At 34.7% G+C, this 20,545-nt stretch overlaps 1 protein-coding gene across 4 annotated transcripts in view; it reads right to left on the reverse strand.

Moving 5' to 3' along the window:
* The window catches only part of LOC134840086 (uncharacterized), a 29,094-nt gene that overhangs the window by 6,127 nt on the left and 2,422 nt on the right, over positions 1-20,545 (reverse strand). For 2 of the 4 annotated variants that reach the window (XM_063855775.1, XM_063855773.1), the window contains 5 exons: positions 8,335-8,554; positions 7,735-8,100; positions 7,393-7,536; positions 6,859-7,047; positions 6,358-6,498 (listed from right to left, as the gene is read on the reverse strand). In XM_063855775.1, the coding sequence (XP_063711845.1) occupies positions 6,358-6,498; positions 6,859-7,047; positions 7,393-7,536; positions 7,735-8,100; positions 8,335-8,527 (1,033 nt within the window). In that variant the 5' untranslated portion in view covers positions 8,528-8,554. Of the gene's footprint in view, positions 1-6,357; positions 6,499-6,858; positions 7,048-7,392; positions 7,537-7,734; positions 8,101-8,334; positions 8,555-8,644; positions 8,885-12,540; positions 12,688-20,545 lie in introns of those variants that run through there. The other 2 variants (XM_063855776.1, XM_063855774.1) reach the window with 2 other exon arrangements.

Raw genomic sequence — 20,545 nt, forward strand, 5'->3', positions numbered from 1 at the left:
CGTTCAAGTTACGAAGAGAAAAAAGTTTAATTTGATTTATTATGAATATTTGAATAATTGCGGCACTTGATTTTTCATAAAAACATAAAAAAGGAGAAAAAAACCCAAAACACCCGAATACACAGTTCTTACCCATTTTTCAATTGTTCGAAATCCGTAATAAAGTTTTTTTTTTCAAATCACATGACAAATTAACTTAGTGGGACAAAGCAAACCTAAAATTTGTTTTTCACAATTGATATTAGACGTTTACTTCTGTACTTTTTTTTAAAAATGTGCCTGGGAGAAGAATTTCTAATAAGTTTGTCAGATTTATCAAGTCGTTTTGCTTTGAGATGGATTTTTTGCAGCCCTTATTGTGTATTGAAAAGTATAAACAATCCTGTCAATTTTAGCATTAATTTAACCAAAATACTTATTTTACTCACCTAAGTAATTTTGTTTCAAACAAATTGAGACAAAATTAATCATTGTTAGGGCAAAAATAAGTCAGATCAATTTTGATAACTCAATTGCAACATATAGTTTCCTCACATGGTTCGACATAAAATTCTGAAAATCAGAACATAACTATAAGGTAAAAAGTTTTATTGAGTTTGTCAGGATAAACGTTTTTAAAAAACTGTTATACCGCCGTTTTGTTTATCGTGAAAGTCATTGTCCTATTAGTCGTGTGATGGTATGCTTAATCTGAAGTTCTTGTATCTCATTCTTTTTTCTGGTAGGTTGAACAAGCTTGAATTTGCATTTTATTTGATGATAATGTTTTGTTTTCTATCATTTTAACATTTGAGTTTCGATTCATTGCTTTATTTTTTCATTCCAGTAATTTTTGCATTTTTGCTTGATTATTTTTTTCCTGTTTCCGAAAAAATTGCTGTTTTCACCTTTAGAGTGTAGGTATGTTTTCCAATTTGAGTTTAATCATATTCATAACTATTTTGTTACATTTTGCCTCAGAAGTTACATGTGGTTAAGCTCCATTTTACCTCGTCATAGCAACTCAAATATCACAAATAAAGTTTCAAGGCAACCATCTGAAATATTGGAAGTCAAAATTAAAGTTTTTTCCTTTTTTTAAATATCAAATTTCGTGAAACAATTAAAATCGTACCGTAATCTTAAACTTTCCGTTTATACTTTTCATAAATTGAGAACTATATTGTGAATACATTTTTTTGCGTTATTTCTTCCGATAAATAAAAAAATATGGGTACATAATTTCACCTTCAAGCCGTTTCTTTTTGAATTAGAATTGAAACTTATTTTCATTAAATTTTATTTTATATTAAGCTTGCAGACAATCTGAAGCAAGGCAACCAGGGGAAACCTTTTTGGAATTTTTTCGCAAACATTTTTGATTTTAACATCAAAAATTCCGATAAAAAATTTGAAATTTGTTTTTGTGATGGTTTTGTTCAATAATCATGTTGAATACTCCGAAAAAGATGTAGATAAGAGCTACAACAAAGTCTGGAGTAACGAATACAGGACTTAACCAGCTTGCTGCTCCGACTTTCGAAGGCGAAGAATACATATGCTATGAGTGTTTTTTTTCTAAATTTAGACTAATGGTCGAAAGAGTATTTGTATCTTTGTGGGATCAATATTTAGAACCCCACTATATTTAGAATTTTTTGAACCTCACACTATATTATTCTGCCACGAGACGATCTTAACTGATCGTTTTTTAATTTGATGCTGAAAAAATCAGACGAATTGCTCACGCGTGACGATTTTTCCCGCACTACTATTCGTTCCAAATTGAATTTAATGCAAGTCATTTGGTTTGATTAATTCCATGAACAAAAGCGTAAGAACGTTCAGTTAAAAGGTTGTCGGAACATTCCGGGCTTTGCCCTGTTACCAGCAGTCGGTCTAAAAGTTTGGCTGCTGCTACAAATAAAATGTATTTTTGATGTACAAGAAAAAATTATCTACCAACCCAAATTTGTTTGTGATAGGCCATAAATGGTATTGTCATCGAAAAAATGTAACCGGGTAAAATTGTCATAGAATTTTCATGCAAATCTATGAGCATAAGAAATTGCACGAAATGTCTATGATTAGTGATTTTTCATATATGGAAATTGTATGACTAGAAGTATTCCATAAATAAAAAAAAATCGATTTTGTTCAAAATTTTTGGGTTGTGTTCGTAACCGAACACAAGTGACAAAGACCTTGGTTTGCTCAATATTAGAGTCACCATAGGTTAGATTGTCTTGTGAAATGTTTTTTTTTGGGGGGGGGGAAGTTCTTAACTACTTTAAAAGATTTTTGTTGTCGTCATCAAAAAAAGCAAGTCGCAAAAAATAAAATGTTTGCAATTTTTTTTATATTTATGATGATACACCGACTTTTAAAGCAAAAAAAGGAGAAATATCTTTTGAAATTTCGATGACACCATTTTAGTAAAATGTATGAAGTTTGTATGACTAGTATTTTTTCATAGACTTAGTTAATGGAATTGTATGATTAGCATTTTTGGTCTATGGAGGTCAACCCGGGCTACCACCGTTTGTGACATACTGTATAGCCAAATAGTTCTTTGAGAATCACTTAATATCTTTTACAGACTATTACATTTTCAAAATCTTTGACCTAATAAAATGATTGTAACTTGATTATTTGAATGAACGCTTTCACTAAGCTAAGTGGGTTTCCATACCTTGATGTAAATTCGTGATCAGAACCATAGGAAGTCAAAATTCTATGCAACCTGCCCTACTAACGATTCTGATAGCCAAAAATTTCAATTTTTAACGGATGCGAGCCCGGGAATTTTTTGAGGGGGAACTTATGATGAATTGTCAGAATATTTCGTCGCTTTTTTTAGGTCGACAAAATCGATTTTCCGTGCTCTCAAAAAAAAGGGCAATACACAATTTTGTCAAAAGTATTTGCGCTACAATCGAGCTTTGGAAAAACAAACAATAAATGACATTTTAGGTGACCTGTGTTGAAGTTTGTATTCTCCCATAAAATTTTTTGATACTGGCGCTGATTGCTTTTTCAAAAAAAGGTGGTAAACTACCACTAAAGGGGGGCAGGGGGTAGAGGAGAGGGTTAATCCTGCCCGCTGCACGCTACTCACCTCTCCTCCTCAATTTTTCCAGATGTGGTCCTGATTTGATCATTGAGAGGTAAAAAGGCTTAAAGGTTCTTGCCTTTAAAAAAACGCTTAACGCTTACTAAATAATAATTTAGATAAAATGAGAAAAATCATTAATTTTTCTCAGTGAAAGAGCGAAATGATACATTTATTTATATTAATGTATCAAAAATAATGACGCCAACATTGAAAATTGGGTGCAGAGATAATACACCAACAGAAGTTTCAAACACAGATAAATCAACATAAAACACCAGAAAACGTCAGCTCAATACAATTCAGCTTAAGACATGTGAAAAATTGAAAAAAAAAATCAAAAAATCAAAACAAAACTGCTATGCATAAAGTTTGTAGGATAGATGCACACTAAAGGTACAAAGTCTTAAATAATTTTGCATATATTTTCAGTTGCACATCGATTTTCCATTTTTTTGATAATGACGTCGGGCATTGGTCTTTCCACCTTATTTTAACCTTTTTGCTCATCCTTGAAGCCTGGGATGAACTTGGAAAGGAATGGGTGCTTTGCTGACACAATTTTTTGAAAGTTGCCGTTTCGTTCCTCAAATACATTGTTCGGACGATGTTCTCCGTTAAAAAACTTATCAAAAACGTTCCGATCGACAATGTCAAATTTTGGTTTGACATGTCTTTTCCATCGTTAGGCACCAATAAGAAAGCCTTTGAATTAGTCCGAAAAGAAAGAAATTCTTCTGAATGATCCTCTTTTTAGAGCTAATCGATCGAATGCGATTGTTACGTCATCAACAAGTAAGATCGCACGACCAACCATTTTTGATATTTAGGCCAAAACTATCATTGTTCAAGTAATTAATTGTAAATCCAAGTTTTTGCACATTGCGTCATGCTGTCTGGCCCAAGAGGAAAAAACAGAATTGAAGCTCTTTATCCAGCTTTGTTTCCTTAAAAACATTACCGTTGGTAGCACAAAATTGATTACTACCTCCTCCAAATAGTTCTGATTAGCAAAATTGTTTTTTTTTCGTATGTGTCGTGAGTGAGTGGGTTGTCGCGTATGTTAAAAACTTGGTAGAAGACGTCGTTCCGTCCCTGACATTGGACTGAGAAAACAGATTGAGCGTAAGTAATATTGCAAATATCAAAAATTGATTGTCTAATTCACCAGATAACCATAACTTGAGCGTATTGCCGCTGTGTGTGAATTTCAAAGGATCTGAATTTTCTTCGATGGTCTCAACTTGTTTTTCGTTTTGGCAATGATTTTGTAGCTTGCAGCCTAGTTTTGCTTATACGTCAACTTGGGCAATGAAGACAATCAGTCGGAGAATGTTACTAGTGTTTGTTATCTTTTCTCGAACTCCGTTAGCAAACTTCTCAGCTTAAACTTTTGAGAAACAAAAGTTTAAGCTTGGTGATTGAGCGTGCTCGGTGATTGAGTGTGTTCTGTCTTTAGGGTAAAATCTTGCATTTTCTCCAATTTCTCCAAATAACCCACAGCTTTGCAATTTCTGATTGAACATTGCCATAGTGAAAAGTCGTTTCTGAATTTTTTTACGGTATTTTTTTCACCAAAATAAACATGGTTTTTCTGCTTTCAGATAGTACAATTTCTACTTTATATGTCAAACTTTCATTAAAGTCTTTGAATGAGAATTATTCAGATAATCTTCCACATTTCATTAGACTTAGTTACTTAATGAGGATTAAAACAAAGTGATTGTTTGAATGAACCAACTAACTGAAAAATTTTGGTGTTAAACTCGGGACCGGTTTCTGGTTGGACAAAACTTGAATTGCCATTAATTTAAATTTTAGGAAGCTTAATTTTCTCTTTAGTTTTAACCAACAACTCAAAAAACCTGATAGGTGGTTGCACGCTCCCCCGCCTGTGACTTCATAAGAATAACAGCGTCACTGTGTGGCCGATACGTGGCAAGGGTGGTCAACTTCTAACTAATAACCTTTTTGACCGTCTAAAAAATCTCTTTTGTGGGTCTGCTTTTTGTGTAAATTGGTCTGCTTTTTGTGTAACTTCTAACTATTTGCTTTTTTCCCATTAGGTTTGATTTTAATTTAGCCACGATTTTAAATTTGCGAGCACTATGATTTCTATAAAAATCTCATTGTCAGGGAACTTTTGATTTTTTAAACTTAATTGTTTCATGTTTAATTAAAAGGAAGAATTAGAATAATCAGAAGCCATCTAATTAAAATTTTGAGGTTTAACAGCATGTGAAAAATTTTTTCAGCGCACATTTTAAGACGTTAAAATTTGCGGAAAAGTTGTCGGCCGAATTGTCTCACTCAGTTTTCTGAGATGTCTAAATTTGAAACTAGTTAATATGTCTATGACCAAACTGTTTGATCGCCAAAAAGTGAAATACCCGAAATCATTGAGCATTGCCACGATCAGCGGAGCTGATTTAAATTATCCAGACAAAACGAATAAAGCATGAAACTTAAAACGCAATTTTCTCAAATTGGGTAGGATAAAACAAAAAATTGACAGAAAATAATCAACTGACAAAAAAAACTGCTTAAAAATTGAAAAATAAAGCAGAGTTATCATGATGCATTTTATTTTGCAATTATTGCGACTAAATTTTCACCCCCAAAGTTTGGTCGGTCCGCTTGTTTTTAAATTAAACAAGAACTGCGCTAAAACAACCAAGTTAATTGATGAAAAAGTAGTATCAAATTAAGCTTGTTGCTCGAACCAACAATATTCTAGAAAAGTAAGATTAGATTTTAGATTTTGTTCTACTAGAACGTTGTTTGTTTGTGTAATAGGCTTCTTTTGATAACAGTTTTTCATCAATTAACTTGACCGTTTTGGCATAATTCTTGGTTAAACAACAAAAGCCAAAAAATGACCCACCTTCTCAAAAGAAATTTTGTTCGGTTAATTGAAAACAGCACTGTAGCAGTCGAAAGATTGGTTGAAACGTTCTGTTAAATGTGAAACATCTAGACGAATCTGATTTAGCTGTTGTCCTGAAGGCGGATGTCCCAACAAACCACCATGTATACAAGTTAAAATTATATGAGCGTTACGTAGCAATTGCATAAAAACAGTGACAGCTTAATATTTATGTTGCATAACAATAAATATTATTTTCCTGGGCTTGTTAAAACTTTCGGCCTGTTGGCCATTCGGCTTGTTGGCTATTCGGCTTGTTGGCCATTCGGCTTGCTGGCCATTCGGCTTATTGACCCTTGGGCTTGTTAGCCTACCTACAAGCAATGGTTATAAACAGTACCTCTGAGTAGGTTGGCCATGTAGAATGCTTTGGCTGCCTTGAGCAGCATCTGGTGTTCTTTCTCCTTCGCATGTACAGTCATCCTCACATTGGATCCCTCCTGTGACATGCGCCACTGCATCGCCAGGTACAGCACGAACCCTAGAACACGCAGCCATCGGTTACACAGGTGAGCAACAGAGACGGGGGGGGGGGAGTAGCACAAATCTTTCAATGAATGTTTTTGCTGAGTTGAGTTAAATCTTTGTTTTTAGTTATTGCATTGAAACGTTTATATAGCTTGTTTCAAATTTACAAGGGTAAAAGCTAACTTCCATTTGTCTGCTCCAAAGATAATTGAATGGTTGTGGTTCCTCACGTACGGAACACGAATAAAAGTATCATTGAATGTCTGTAAATTAAAATTAAAAAATGCATTTCAATTTCTAATTGCAATTACTTTCAAATTGGCGCTGAAATATGTTTGGGTTTTCCAGGGGTCATATGCCCTCTCACTGTTACCTGTGATGGAAAAGATAAAAGTGATGAGTGCAGCAGCAGAGACATAGTGGGGCTGTTGTTCGGGAGGGGAGGAGGGGGAGGGGAGTTTGGGTCCGAAATACCAGTCTGCACTCTGGATGATGAAGTAGGGCAACATTGTCACCAGCATCACAAATGCACTGATTGTCACTTCTTTACTCACTTCAACGCCTACAAAGATACGGTTGAAGAGTCGCAAAAAAGTTCAGTTCGAAAACGTTACAACTGAAATTCAGTTTTCGCAGTTCCTCAAAACTGAACTTGCAAACAATTCACAAAGCGTTTGTTTTTCTGACAAAAAAAAATCAATATTAGGATTTGCATTAATTCAGAATTAGTTTTTGCTGTTTTTAGTTTTTCTTTGTTTCTTATTGAATCTTTTTGTTAATTTGGTATCTCAATTTGGAAATATCTGAATTTGTTGTATTAGACTCACATGAACTTAGCCCCAATTATGATTTAGATATCATAATGATTTATATAATTTTTTGGAGTAAATCCTGATCTCTGGGATACCTTGTGTGTAGGGTCTGAGTCCCTTGGAGCAGCGTGCGTCTGGACTAGCAACCAGTCCAAAACAAGTGGGTGCCTGAACCAGGTCCACCCTCCCTACCACAAGACTGGCAGACCAAGCCAACGTCAACAGCAGAATCGTGGAACCTAGAGCGAAAAAAATCAAATTTTCAAATAAAACTGTAGAAACTGTAGATCCCAATCTAAGTGATCGTTTGCGAGTCAAACGTAAAACGTAAATTACGATTTTTATGCAAACAAAAACGGATGAAAAAATGAAAGGAAAAATAATAAAAACGGACAATGAGATGTTCCGAGTTTTGCGCGGCCAAGTTTACTGTTTACCTGCTAGGGTCCCCATTCCGACCGATATCTGCTGCTGGGCTGCTTCTTTCGATCCCAGCCCACTCACCAGAATCATCATGCTGTCTGGAACCACCCCACTAACCGGGAGAATCACACCGCCTATCAGTGCCGGGGCCACTCCTACATCTAGTAACATCTCGGCCCCATCGCTGATTAATTTAGCGCCGAATCCTAACGTCAGTCCGTAGTAGAGAACCAGCACTAGGTTGCCCCCGACGTAGTTGGAACAGGGAAACACCTCGGATATGCAGGAGTCGTGAGTTTCGCTCGGGCTGAGGGGGGCGGGGTCTGCGCTGGCTCGAGTAGATTTGCCAGTCAAATTGCCGGAGTTCACTGAATTGACGCCTGCAACACAAAAAAACTACTAGTACAATTATTTTGTACAAAAAGAACCAGAGCTATAATGAAACATGACGCCATTAGACCTCCTGTTGAACTTAGGTTTTCAAAAAAGCTTTAAAAAAACTCGGCGCTAAATTCGGCTCTAAATTTTTTCTGCTCAAAAATCAGAGGGCACATTCAAATTGGATGCTAACGCCACAATTTGTATCAAATTTACAAAAAATAATATTTATTTACTTGCACGTTTGAAAACTTCATTCGACCGACTGTTATCTGGTGTAAAGTGTCTTTTGTCCACTGCATCCAAAATTTGATTGTCTTCACGATGCCAATGGGTCATGGTATGAACTCGAGAGGTCATAATGAGTAGACAAATCAGCGAGGCCATAATTGAAGACATCCCGTCACCACGGGTCATGGATGTGGCCATGACGGTAAGGACTGCTCAGACAACTTGCTGAAATAATGACAGTTTTTAGGTTTTTTGGGAAAGTTTCAATGAAAATGTTGGCTGTAGATAATATTTATTTTTGTGATTTGGTCTTACTGCTTTTTTATCCAGGCGTTTAAGTTGAAGTTGGTCAGTGAAATAGTTGAATAAATTGAGCGTCGTATATTAAAGACAGCTGCTCGATTAAGGGAAGAAGAGTTAAAACGCCATGCGAAGCACTAGAAAGTAAAAAGAGATAGAGGGAGATAGAGTAAAAAATAGAACAAGAGTTAAGTACTTAGAAGGAAACGACGGTAGTAAAATTTTCTCTTTCCTTTTTTATGCAATATCAAACAAATTCAAATGAGACAAACGAAGAGGTTAAAACACACTGTTCAATCAAAACTACCGTTGCATTTAAAAAAACCAGTCGCAAAACTTATATTAGCATAAAACTGCGAAAAAAAGTACAGCAACACCGCAAGAAAATAGGTAATATGGCGTTTAAAACAAAAGTACAGTTGGCTTTAAAAACAAACAAATCAGGAACAAAACAACCACAACACAACCAAGCTTCAAAATGACAAAAACAGGCATCTGTAATGGGCGTTTCATTAAAAATTCACCTCTTACTTGTTTTTTTTTTAAATCCAGGGATGAAAATGAACAGATTCAAATGATTTCATGGAGTTACTGCTCCGATAAATCGCAACTTAAAAAAGATAGTTTAATATTTTAAAAAATTTAGCTGAATAAAATGAAGCAAAAAATGTCAATAAACATCACAAGGGGCTTAATTCTTTTATTTCAAAATCCATTTACTGCCAGAGCCTTACAACCATTTATTTATTCGAAGAAAATTATTTCAGAATCCTTCTCTTATTTAGCATTTAAGCCTTGTCAATCTAATTGACTGCTAATTGAATTAGCGCGTTGACTTCAAAAAAACGGATCAATTCTAATTAAACGGATGGTATCACAGCACTTTTTTTGCAATCAAAGTCCTTTTTAACAGAGTCATTTTTAGGAGGATTTTTTGGATTCAGGGATCCAGTTAATAACGTCCACCTAAATAGACCAAGTTAATATCTCAACCCTAATATATAATTTAGATTGAAATCGTTCGGCTAGTTTAGGTTGAAACTGTTCGGTGCAAAATACCTCATTGTGCTTGGGTAAGAAACCCAAGTTAGAGCAGGTCAGTATCAGTATGTTAGTATGTTAACAGGTCAGTATCACGCTGAAAGTTTTGACTGCTTTTTAAGATCGATGGAGCAGTGTTCGCTTTGAAAAAATTTGGTGAAATGGATAAGAAAAACGAAAAAACCTCAAAATAGTAATTGAGATTTTTTTTGAAAATCATCACCCCAAACGCTATGTAAAGAACAAAATTGTATATTTCGCATATAGCATAGTATTAGGTAGACTAAATACCAAGCCTCATTTTAGTTTGAAACGATTTCTTAGAGGGATTAAACCTCCGCTTGCTCATCAATAGCACGAAATATATCACGCACTAATTGTCCCAAAGTCAATTGTCTCGAGACACTTAATCATTACTGCTAGTTTCTGGTTATACACTGCATAACCGAAAACAATTTTGCTACCGGATAACTGAAAAAAAAACATTGTTCTCGGATAGCCAAAAAAGATTATTTTCCCGGATAGATAAAAAATATTGCGTTATCAAAGAAGTCACCTTTTCATTGCCGTCTAGTTCCATGAAAGCAAAGCTATTTGACAGAAAAAAATTCTAGTCCATTTAGGTTGGATTATAAATGAGACATTTTATTTGTTCGCTCAAAATTAGTCCTAATTTTGTGACGAATTTGTCTTTTTACTAACGGAATATTTGCTCGGGGTGGTTTTTTTCTTGAGACAAATTTTGATTTTTTAACTAGCCATTTTTGATGGCAATTTTAAAAAACATTCCAAAAAGTTTTTTGTATTGAGCTTAAATTTGAAAAGATATTTCACCTCTGATCGTTTTTCGTTAAGTTATGTGGGTTTAAAGGTTGTCATTTTGGCCAATTTGTGACAATTAACGCGCGATACATTTTGCGCTATTAAAGCGTAAGCGGAGATTTGATCCGTCTAAGAAATCGTTCCAAATTGGATGAAGGAAGCTTATTTGCCATAATTGATATGTTCCTAGGAAAAAATTTATCACTTTGTATTATATATGGCGCGCGGGGGGGGGGGGGGGGGGACCATTTTGACAAAAAAAAAACAATCAAATTTTGAAAAATTTTTCTTTTGATTTTACCTTTTTACATAAAAAATTTTCAAAAATAAAGGTAAAAAATAAAATTAATTTTTTTCTAAAATTTGAAAATTTTTCTATAAAAATCATCCCCCCACACGCCATATTAAGAACAAAAGAATAGATTTTGCTTCTTGTAACAAATCAATTATGGCAAATAAGCTTCTTTCAACCAATTTGGAACGATTTCTAAGACGGATTAAATCTCCGCCTACGCGTTAAGAGTGCGAAATATATCGCGCGTTAATTGTCCCAAGTTAGCCAAAGTGGCAATCTTTAAACCCCCGTAACTTTACGAAAAATAGTCATAGGTGAAATGTCGTTTCAAATTCAAGCGCAAGAAAACAATATCTTTTGATTGATATCAAAAAAATTCCGTCCAAAAATGCTAGTTAAAAATCGAAATTTGTCTGAAGAAAAAAAACCACCCCGAGCACAAATATTTCGTTACTTTCGTTACGAAAATCGGAACAAAAATTATGCATTTTTTTGTTTTGTACCTGCTGAATTTCTTTAAAAAATCCATTACTATTTTTTGAAATTTTGAGCTTCTCAATTAAAATCTCGTGGACCAGATCAATTCTTGTGTTTTTTCACGTGCCAAATTGTATGCTACATACAAATATGGTTGGTCCCGGCAATTAAGATGACAGCTACGAAGACAAAGCAATAGTTTTTAGAACAGTGCACTGACATGACAGTTCAATCGGTGAAATTGTAGGTGGAAAAAATAACTTCTAGTGTCGAATTGATTTTTTGGTTGTTTCAAACGTCATTTTTTAACCAATAGTTACAGGTTTTGATCCGGGAGTTCTTGATGAGGGGTGCGCATTTTCAAAGAAACTTCGAAGTTTTTGCAGGCAAAGTTTTGAAAAGACAGGCCACTAAAGTCCTTTTCAGTCCAAATTTTGGAAAGTTCTGACCACAAATATCCGCTACTAAGTGGTTGTCATACAATTTGCCTATGTATAAATTAAAAAGTCTAGAACACTAAAAAGGAGAAGAACTTGTCTTCGTGTGCGGTCTTTCTCTGTGTTTCTACGTTTTTCCACAGAAAAACAGGTACAACAAACAAAGCGTGAATTATCAGGCATCATTTGCAAATGACAGAAAAAATGGCACTAATTTTGACAAACTTTTTCAAGTTTTTTTTCGAAGACGATAGTCGGAACATTCTGTGCTACTTGCACAGTAGCTGGCTGGCTAACCTTGTTTTTAATTGATCCTACCCGCCTTCTAGCTAATCAAATTCAAGCAAAATGTTCAGGCAATTCAATAAAAACTTACAACAGATAAAACATTAGCCGAAACTACCAAAATGAAAAACTTTTAATTTTTTTTTCATGTAACACGGGAGACTTTTTCCGGCCAAGAAAAGTTTCGTAAAATGGCTTCAGCAGAATGAAAGTTGTATGAATTTGGTTATTTTGACCAACAATTTTTTCTGCTTGAAACTTAAATTGAAATGCCGGGCAATATTGTTTGAATTTGAGTGTCTGAGTAGCCAATCAGGATCAACCTTATTACTGTGAGCTCAAGAAAGATATAGAAATAGTGATTTTGGGCCGTTTAGTGCATAAGACCCGTAAATTATATGTTCAATCAAATAGCGAAAATGTCTACAAACTGGAAAAAAAAAACAATTTTTGCGAAGATATTCCAACCAAGTAACGTATCGCTCCCCCTTTTAAAAATTAGTAGATGAGGCGCCATAAACACTTATGGAAGAAGATTATATGTAACGACTAACCGTGATGATTGTGCTGTCTGTAATGGCTAATCGCCAAAACAGCACAAAATTTAACGAAATATTGGAAGGGAAATCGAAAGGTAATTACAGTGACTCGTTAGGTGGAGTCAATAGATTAGAAGACAGATACGAAATTTAATATTTCCTCCAGGAAGTTCCTTTATTACATTCAGTGTTAGATATGGTAGATACATATGGTTAAAATCAGTGACAATCGCGCGAAACGTAACCAAGTTTTTGTTCATAATGCAATAAATTTACCCCAGTCTAATCTTTGCGTGTAATAATTTTCAAACTTTAATGAATAAATTTTTAAAAAGGAATAATCGTGCTTTAGAGCACATATTTTCAAAGCATTTATTTTTTAAGTCGCTTTTATTTGATTCAAGCTTGAAAGAAAGTAGAAAAAATCAAGAGACTTATGAAAATTTCTGAGAATGATGAAAAAATTGTCTGCCTATGTCTTGGTATACTAACTGTAACAAAAGACCCACTGCTGCTGACTAAAAGCGCGAACAAAAAATGATAAACAAAAACGATTAACGTACTGTGCGAGGTAGCTTGAGGTTAAAGTTTAATGAGGCCTAAATAGGGACTTAAATCACACCACAATCCTTCAATATATCTTCACAATACAAAGGTTAAATGCTATTTTGGCTAAACAGTTGGAAGCTCTTGGCTTGATTTGTCGCTATTCAATCTATTCCTCTTAAATCACCATCTAAAGTTCCTAACACCCCTGGTGCTATGCTCAGCGAAGGTATTAGGAAGGTAAATTAAGTTTGATGGCGCTTTAATTTTCTATACTTTCATCGGTCGAGATAATAGCTTTTAAAATCGAACAGTCGCAAAGCTACCTGAGTATTTGGTGAATTTAGTCCAAGTAAGAAGAAAAAGAAGCGAAATCAAAAACTTACATCACGTTCAAAATGAAATACCGGAAACATGCAAAATGCAACTTCAGGTCATCTAAACCATACAGTATTCAGATTTCCATAGTTGCGCACGGCCATGCAAGCTCAAAACCCACTTCTCGGGTCGAGGTGCTCACTTTATGTTTCAACCGTCTCAACCAAAAGTTGGTATGTTTCAACTGTCAAGACCGAAATTCGGTATGCTTTGACCGTGCTGGACCCTAGAAAGGCTCATACAGAAAACATTAACAATTCAAAGTATCACAGCCCAGGAAACGACTCAAACTTGCATCAAGACTTAACTTTTTTTATCCAGATGGATTGAAGTCTTTTTTAAAATCTTGACATCGATTACCTGTAAAAAAAATTGCCAGCAGTATTTTGAAATGTTTCTAATGTTTTGAACAAAGCAAACATACTGTGAATTCAGCATATATCTCCAGATAGCGATTACTTTCGAATTAAAAAAAATATTAAAATTGAATCTCTTAGCAGCAAAGAAACAACAAAAATTGAACTAGTAGTTGGTAGATTATTATATAAGCCTAAAAAACGAAAATGTTTGCGAATAGCTTAAACAACTACAATTTTTTAATACAATCGCACAGAGTGGAAGGAACTGTCTTAATGGTAGTTTTTTCGCCCAATTTGATTGTCCCAAAGAAAGATTGCAGGAGATCAAATAGACTATGACATTAAAATCCTTCACCGGATATACTTGTCGATGCTGCACAGACAGTTATCACACAAATTGCACGGATTCTGTTTTTGAATCTCAAAATTTCCTACCAAAAAAATTATTTTGGCTTGCAGTGGATCACTATACCTCCTTCACTGTCACTGATCAATTGAGTATTCACCTGTTTTGCTCCAGCATGATTGCGTACCTCAGCGCTATCTCTGGTGTCATTGCCTCCTTCAATAATTTTATTCCGAATAGCCGAATTGTACATATTAATGACCAGTACATCTCTGACAATTGTGATTTTTCTTGCTCGAACTCTCATATTTCTGCCCGGCCAGAACAACAGAACAACTGATACACAGTTTTGCCATGCTGATGTTTTCAAGAAAACAGAACATAAATTTCAAACTGGCGATTCCTCGGCTTACGAAACACAACCTCCAAGTTCTCTCGAACTGTTTTCATTGAGATTGAATCATCGTTGATATCAACCTTTGAATAACTTCTTGCGCAATGGCTGTAGTGCTCTCTTCCCAGCCATAAGAAGCCGAGCAATTTCTTTACTCTTCTCATCGCCGCTTCTCTAGGAATCTCATCGCACAAAAATTCCGACATTCCTATTTCACATTTGTTCTTCAATCTTGTGTTTAATGTTTGATTAAAGTTTTATGATAAAGAGTATTAGTTGTCGTCTCTCCTACCCAACTTGATGTGTTCTAGTTATGTTTCGACCGACTCGACCAAAGAGGCTAGGTTCCGATTGACTAGAAGCGGACTGGCTATATTTCGACCGACTCGAGTAAGCAAAAAAGTATTCGACTGTGTTAAACCCAAGAGTCCTAGGTTTCGGCCGACTCGACCCAAACCGACTATTTTTTACCAACTCGGTCAAAGGAAAAATTTGTTTGACTGTGTTCGACCCAAGCGCTATTTGTTTCCACCGACTCGATCGAGGAAAAACGTGTTCGATTGAGTTCGTCCAGGCTTGCTATGTTTTGACCGACTTGACCCAAACTGGCTATGTTTCCACCAAATTTCTTGACTGTATAATTTGTGCAATTCCAAAGTTGATCAATTTTGATGGTTTTCACCACCATCTAGTATAATAAATTGAATTATTTTTTCCAACATATCTTAACTTATTTTGGTGGTAAATCAGGTTTTTCAATAAGGAGGTGTAAAAAAACTTTTTTGTTCAAAACATTGAAACTTCAAAAATTCTAGACGCAAAAAAACGGCCTTGAGTCGCAAAAAACAGCATCGCTCAGCAAAATAACACTGTCTGAAATGTGGGGAGATAATACAAATGGACTATCCTCGACAGGACTGTTAAGGCCTACTGATAGCTCCTCTGCGATTCGCAGGAACTACAATTATTATTATCATTATTATTATTAGTTACTTTTTTGGCAAAAGATTGACTCTCAGACTTTTGTTACATCATGTGTAGCCATTTCTTGAGTTCGATTCATGTTTCGAGACTGTGTTTGACCATATTTCGACCACACTTTGTGTTCGATTATGTTTCGACTACGTTTCGATCACACTTAGTGTTCGGCTTTGTGCTCGACTATGTTTCGGCTATACTTTGTGTTTGCGTCAACCATGCCTTAATTGCGAGTCTGTGTTGGACCATGCCTCTAAATAGTGTTCGGTTATTTTTCGACCATATTTTTGACTATGTTTCGAAAATATGTTCGACCGAAAGGACTGTTTTCGAACACGGATTTCGGATAAAAAAAACATTCGTCTGTTCGACCGAAATCTGTCAAAAAATAAGTCGAACACCTCAACCCGTGTTCTACATGTGTTTCTTCAACTGCTAATGAAGGAAGCAAAACATTTTTGGGTTTCGACTGCATCACCAGAATCCCCGTCTACGTTCCAAAAGCCAGTTTCAAACGGGCGCTCTACACTCCCGCCCAAATATGCGATGGTGACATTATAAACATGGACATCATCAATCGCATGTCTCCGCTTCTTAATGAAAAGGTTGGATGTTCGAGGCCCACCATGATCCGTGCTGGTTACTTGAAGGTGAGGCAATTTTACCCCAGAAAAAGTGTTTGATACGGTTTAAGCGACAATATGGCACACGCCAAAGATCATCAACTAAATGACAAAAGACCTGTCAGTTAAAATTTGCAATAGCGAAAAGTTTTAAAAGTGGCAGGCAGAAAGAGCCGTAATTTAACGCACTGATTTAGATCTAAAGTTCCACCAGAATGGCGTGTTCAACATCACCCTATTGTTTCCACTTCGTACATGGCCTTTCAAATATGCTAAATTACGCATTTTGATCGAAATTGATGTTAAAAACGAAACAACATACGCAACAATATAACTTTTGATCTTTAGAACTTCAAGGGTCCGGTTTTTCTTCAAGCCAATTGAAATATCGCATACCTAAGCCGGATAGAGGGGTGGCGAGGCACAATATAATGGATAATTAAAACCGTCCGGGCTATAAAGTGGGGGAAAATAAGTCCCTAATGACCAATGATTGTAAAAGGAAGCGACACCAGTCGCCAAAGTAAACTAAAAACAAGGCTTCCGCATACACGTTAGTGTGGAGAGCGGTGGAAGTGGGTGGTCCTAAAAGTTTCGTAAAGTTCGCACCTTTGCTGCTATTTCACTTAATCTATTTTTAACCGGTTAACCCAAAAATAAACTCCATATACCCTGAGACCTTTGGTGTCAGAGAAACAAACACTAACTTTGAAGCGAATTCGTTTGGTCTAATTTTTCAAAAGGTTTTAAGAACATTTTTGGTTTTCAAAAAACTGAACTCGGCGCCGAAAAAAAAGCTAAATTAAGCTCATTTTCATATTTCAGTTGAGCTTGAAAACCTACATTGCTCACCTAAAAAAAGACGCCGACAAAAGTTTTCATTCTCCTATCAAAATATCTGAGCGTTCCACTGAATAAGCAACAAATTGTTTATTTATTTTAACAACCACTGATATGACTTCGGATGCGAGTCAATTTTGTTTTCCAGCTTTTGTCATTTTTTGTTCAAGCAAAATTAAAAAACTAAACTGCAAAATTTTAGGCTTTCGTTCCCCATGGACAAACACGGCACAGTTTGAAAAAAAAACTGCTTTTCTTAAAGTTTTTAAACAATCTTTCTTTATTTTTGAGTTTTATTAGTATTTCAAAGCCAAGACATAAGTTGATTGAATTTTGAAAAACCAAAGAAATGAACAAGGATATTTGGTCGTTGCGCAAGTATCATAGAATGTTCCGAGCAAATTTATTTTAAAACAGCAAATCAGAAACAAAGTTTTTGTTACAAAATTTGAATACGCTTCCTGTTATTTTTTTTCCAAGAATGACTCGTGAGAAAAGTGCAGTGGAAAATTTAGGGAGTTCGTCCGTATTGTCTGTCAAAACGGAATAAAAATTAGACCACTTTTTCTCAACACAAACGAACTGTTTTATGTTTCTCTTCGAATGATAATTACAACTATTGACGCTTTAATATGATACCACACAGCGCCATCGTTCTTTTTTAACATTTTTTGTGACGTGGTTAAAACCGACGTGAATCAACAGGCTGAATGTTTTAAGTTTAGGACCCCAAAACGTCAATAATGAAAAAAAAAAATTCAAAATCTTTGCACAGAGGCGAAGAACTTCAGAAACGTCAAGACAAAACACGAGCCATCAAATTAAAAACTGAAATCTTGAAAGCGAATATTACAAACCCAAAACACAGGTGATTGAATTCTTTGAAAAAGAGGGGATTTTTGAATGACCCATTTTTGTGGTAAAATTTTGGTTGAGAGCTTCGGAGAAAAAATTGAACAATATTAATTCTGGTGAAACTCTGAGCAGCTCTTATTCTCTTCACTTTTTGTCGAATCTAAACCCAAATTGAGAAAACTCGCTTGAAATTTTAAATTTTGTTCGTTTTTTCCCGGTTAATTTATATCAGCACTGTGTACTTAACTTAGACTAAACATAATTTGTTAATTGAAAGAAAAGAAATGTTAAATGTTATAGCAGAACGCCAGAATACAGTTAGTTTTGAAACAAGGGTATCAAAATAGCAAAACACTTATTTTGAATTTAAAAACTTTCGTAAGTTGATAATGTGTTTGAAAAACTTTGATGAAATCTTTTGATCACCGCCATCAGCTACACTTGAGAATAATGTTAAGCAAAAATCAATCGCAAATTTTGCCTCTCAATTCTTTTGAAAAACCTTTTCATTATCTTTTTAAATATAAAGTCATTTTTTGTTATATCTAAAGCTTGCTTTACCCTAAAACTAGCATATGCGAGTCCCGTGATGGAACATATATTCTGCATCTAATTCGAGTAGCGGCAAGAACTTTTAAATTTTAATTGACTGAAACGCAAGCAAGACTGCTCGTATCAGGGTACTAAGACTGTTGATTGCGCCATAAAATCAATGGAACAGTTTTTGATTTTAAAAATTGATTAAATTATCAAGAGTGGAAAAAACTTCACCCCTTTATCATTTTTCACTGCTGGCTTCAAAAGTACAGAGGGATGTATTAAGATTCTAATAACCCATATGTAGTACCACGTAACTAGCTTCAACTCAATTTGAATTGATTTTTGAGCAGCGCTTTTAACGATAATGAGCGTTAATGATTCAAGATTCAACCCTCTTAAGTCACTAAATTTCTTATCAAAAATAATCAAACTTGATGTATGTATTTTTAAAAAGAGCTCAATACAATAAAGTTTTTCAGATGGTATGAAAAATTTTAGTCAAAATGACTAATCAAAAAATTTGTAGCGTAATAAAGCCATGAGTAATGGAGTAATGTAGCAGGCCCGATATGTTTTTAGAAAAAAATGTTTGATACAGTTTTATGAACCTTATGAAAGGTCATTAATTTCGTATGGTCTGATTGTGTATGGTTGCACATCAAAAAGTTAATCAAGTAAAATCTTCTCGCACAGAAAAAATGTTACGAACTATATTTTTCAAAACAAAGTGTGATCATATAATCACAAAACTGATACGGTTTTTGAACTTTTCCTTCGTCAAATTTTAAAAAAATGTTTGAACAGCTATGAAAAAAATCTCAGAATCATTTATAAGATGTTGATTCAATAACTTGTCGTCGCACAACACGATCAAAGACTGGAGGTATTTTGCCATAGAGTGTTCACAAAAAATGGCTAATGCTTTTCTGTTAACTAATTAAATGTTAGAATACTGCGCAGAAAAGCAATTTAATTCCAAAATTTTACAGAAAATGTCAGATACTGAGTTTCGGATTTTTTGTTCAAACTTTAAAGTGGTATTTTTGAGAGACAATTGGAATTTTTTTGAGCTAATGTTTTCTAATTAAAAAAGGGTTCGATCAAATCCTTCCTCATTTAAAAGTAACTGGCTTGGGGTGCTACTAGATAGTGTCCTTGACGAAGTGAATTCATTTCTAAATTGTACTTAGCAGCTGCGTCTGGATTCAAACTATCTAGCCATGAACTCGGATGATTTTCGCATATATCACGTGTCCAAAAAATTTCGTCACACAAGTCGCATGTAGCAAACTTTTATGCCCCCCCTTGTTATCAATATACAACCATGCATTTGATAAAGCATGGTATTCTGAGCAACCCCCAAATCAATTTTCAATTTTAAAAACAACAAATCTTTTTCTCGATGGTTTCAAAATTGATATTTACATATGAAATTCTTAGGAAATTTACATATTTACATCATTAAACAAAGCTTTTAGAATATCATGAAGTTTTTTAAAATTGAAAACCAATTTTTCATAACACTTTCTCACAGCCTAATTTTGTAAGATGTTGTTAGATTCATAGCAGGACCAAAAGGAGGTAAAAATTGACTGAAAAGAAATTAGTTATCCGAGGATGGTCATCCAACTATCCGATCATGAACGGTTTTTAGTTCTGAATATTCGAATAAATGATCTTTCCCTCAAACCTTATTTTCAGTGGTTCGTTTGAATTTATTCATGAGCGCATTCCAAAAAAGCATAGTATTTTTGAAATGCCTTATTTTTCGTTTTCGTAAAGCTCGTTTTCAAAAAATCTTACAGAAGCTAAAAATTTTCCCTATAATTCTGATCGACAAAGAGTGTGATGAAAAATGTGAAATTAAGTTTTGTCGTAAATGACAATTAACCCCGGTAATGATTAGTTGCGTTTCAAAAAATTACAACTTCCTGCAAACCTGTGCGAAAGAAGTTAGCCAAGCAAATGGGCTCAATTGGAATTTTTCAAATTCCAGAGCTTCTCAAAAAACATAATAATGAAACTGTTCCCTAAATTTTGAAATCAAAACGTCAATGTTTTTCATGTGTTTTTGCAAAGTTTGGTACTTGTTTTTGTTCCGACCATCAAAAATGGGGAGAAAAATTATTTTTGGGAATGATTTAGCTTTTTTCATTTTTTT

Source organism: Symsagittifera roscoffensis, chromosome 2, assembly GCF_963678635.1.
Source record: "Symsagittifera roscoffensis chromosome 2, txSymRosc1.1, whole genome shotgun sequence".
Taxonomy (NCBI): domain Eukaryota; kingdom Metazoa; phylum Xenacoelomorpha; order Acoela; family Convolutidae; genus Symsagittifera; species Symsagittifera roscoffensis.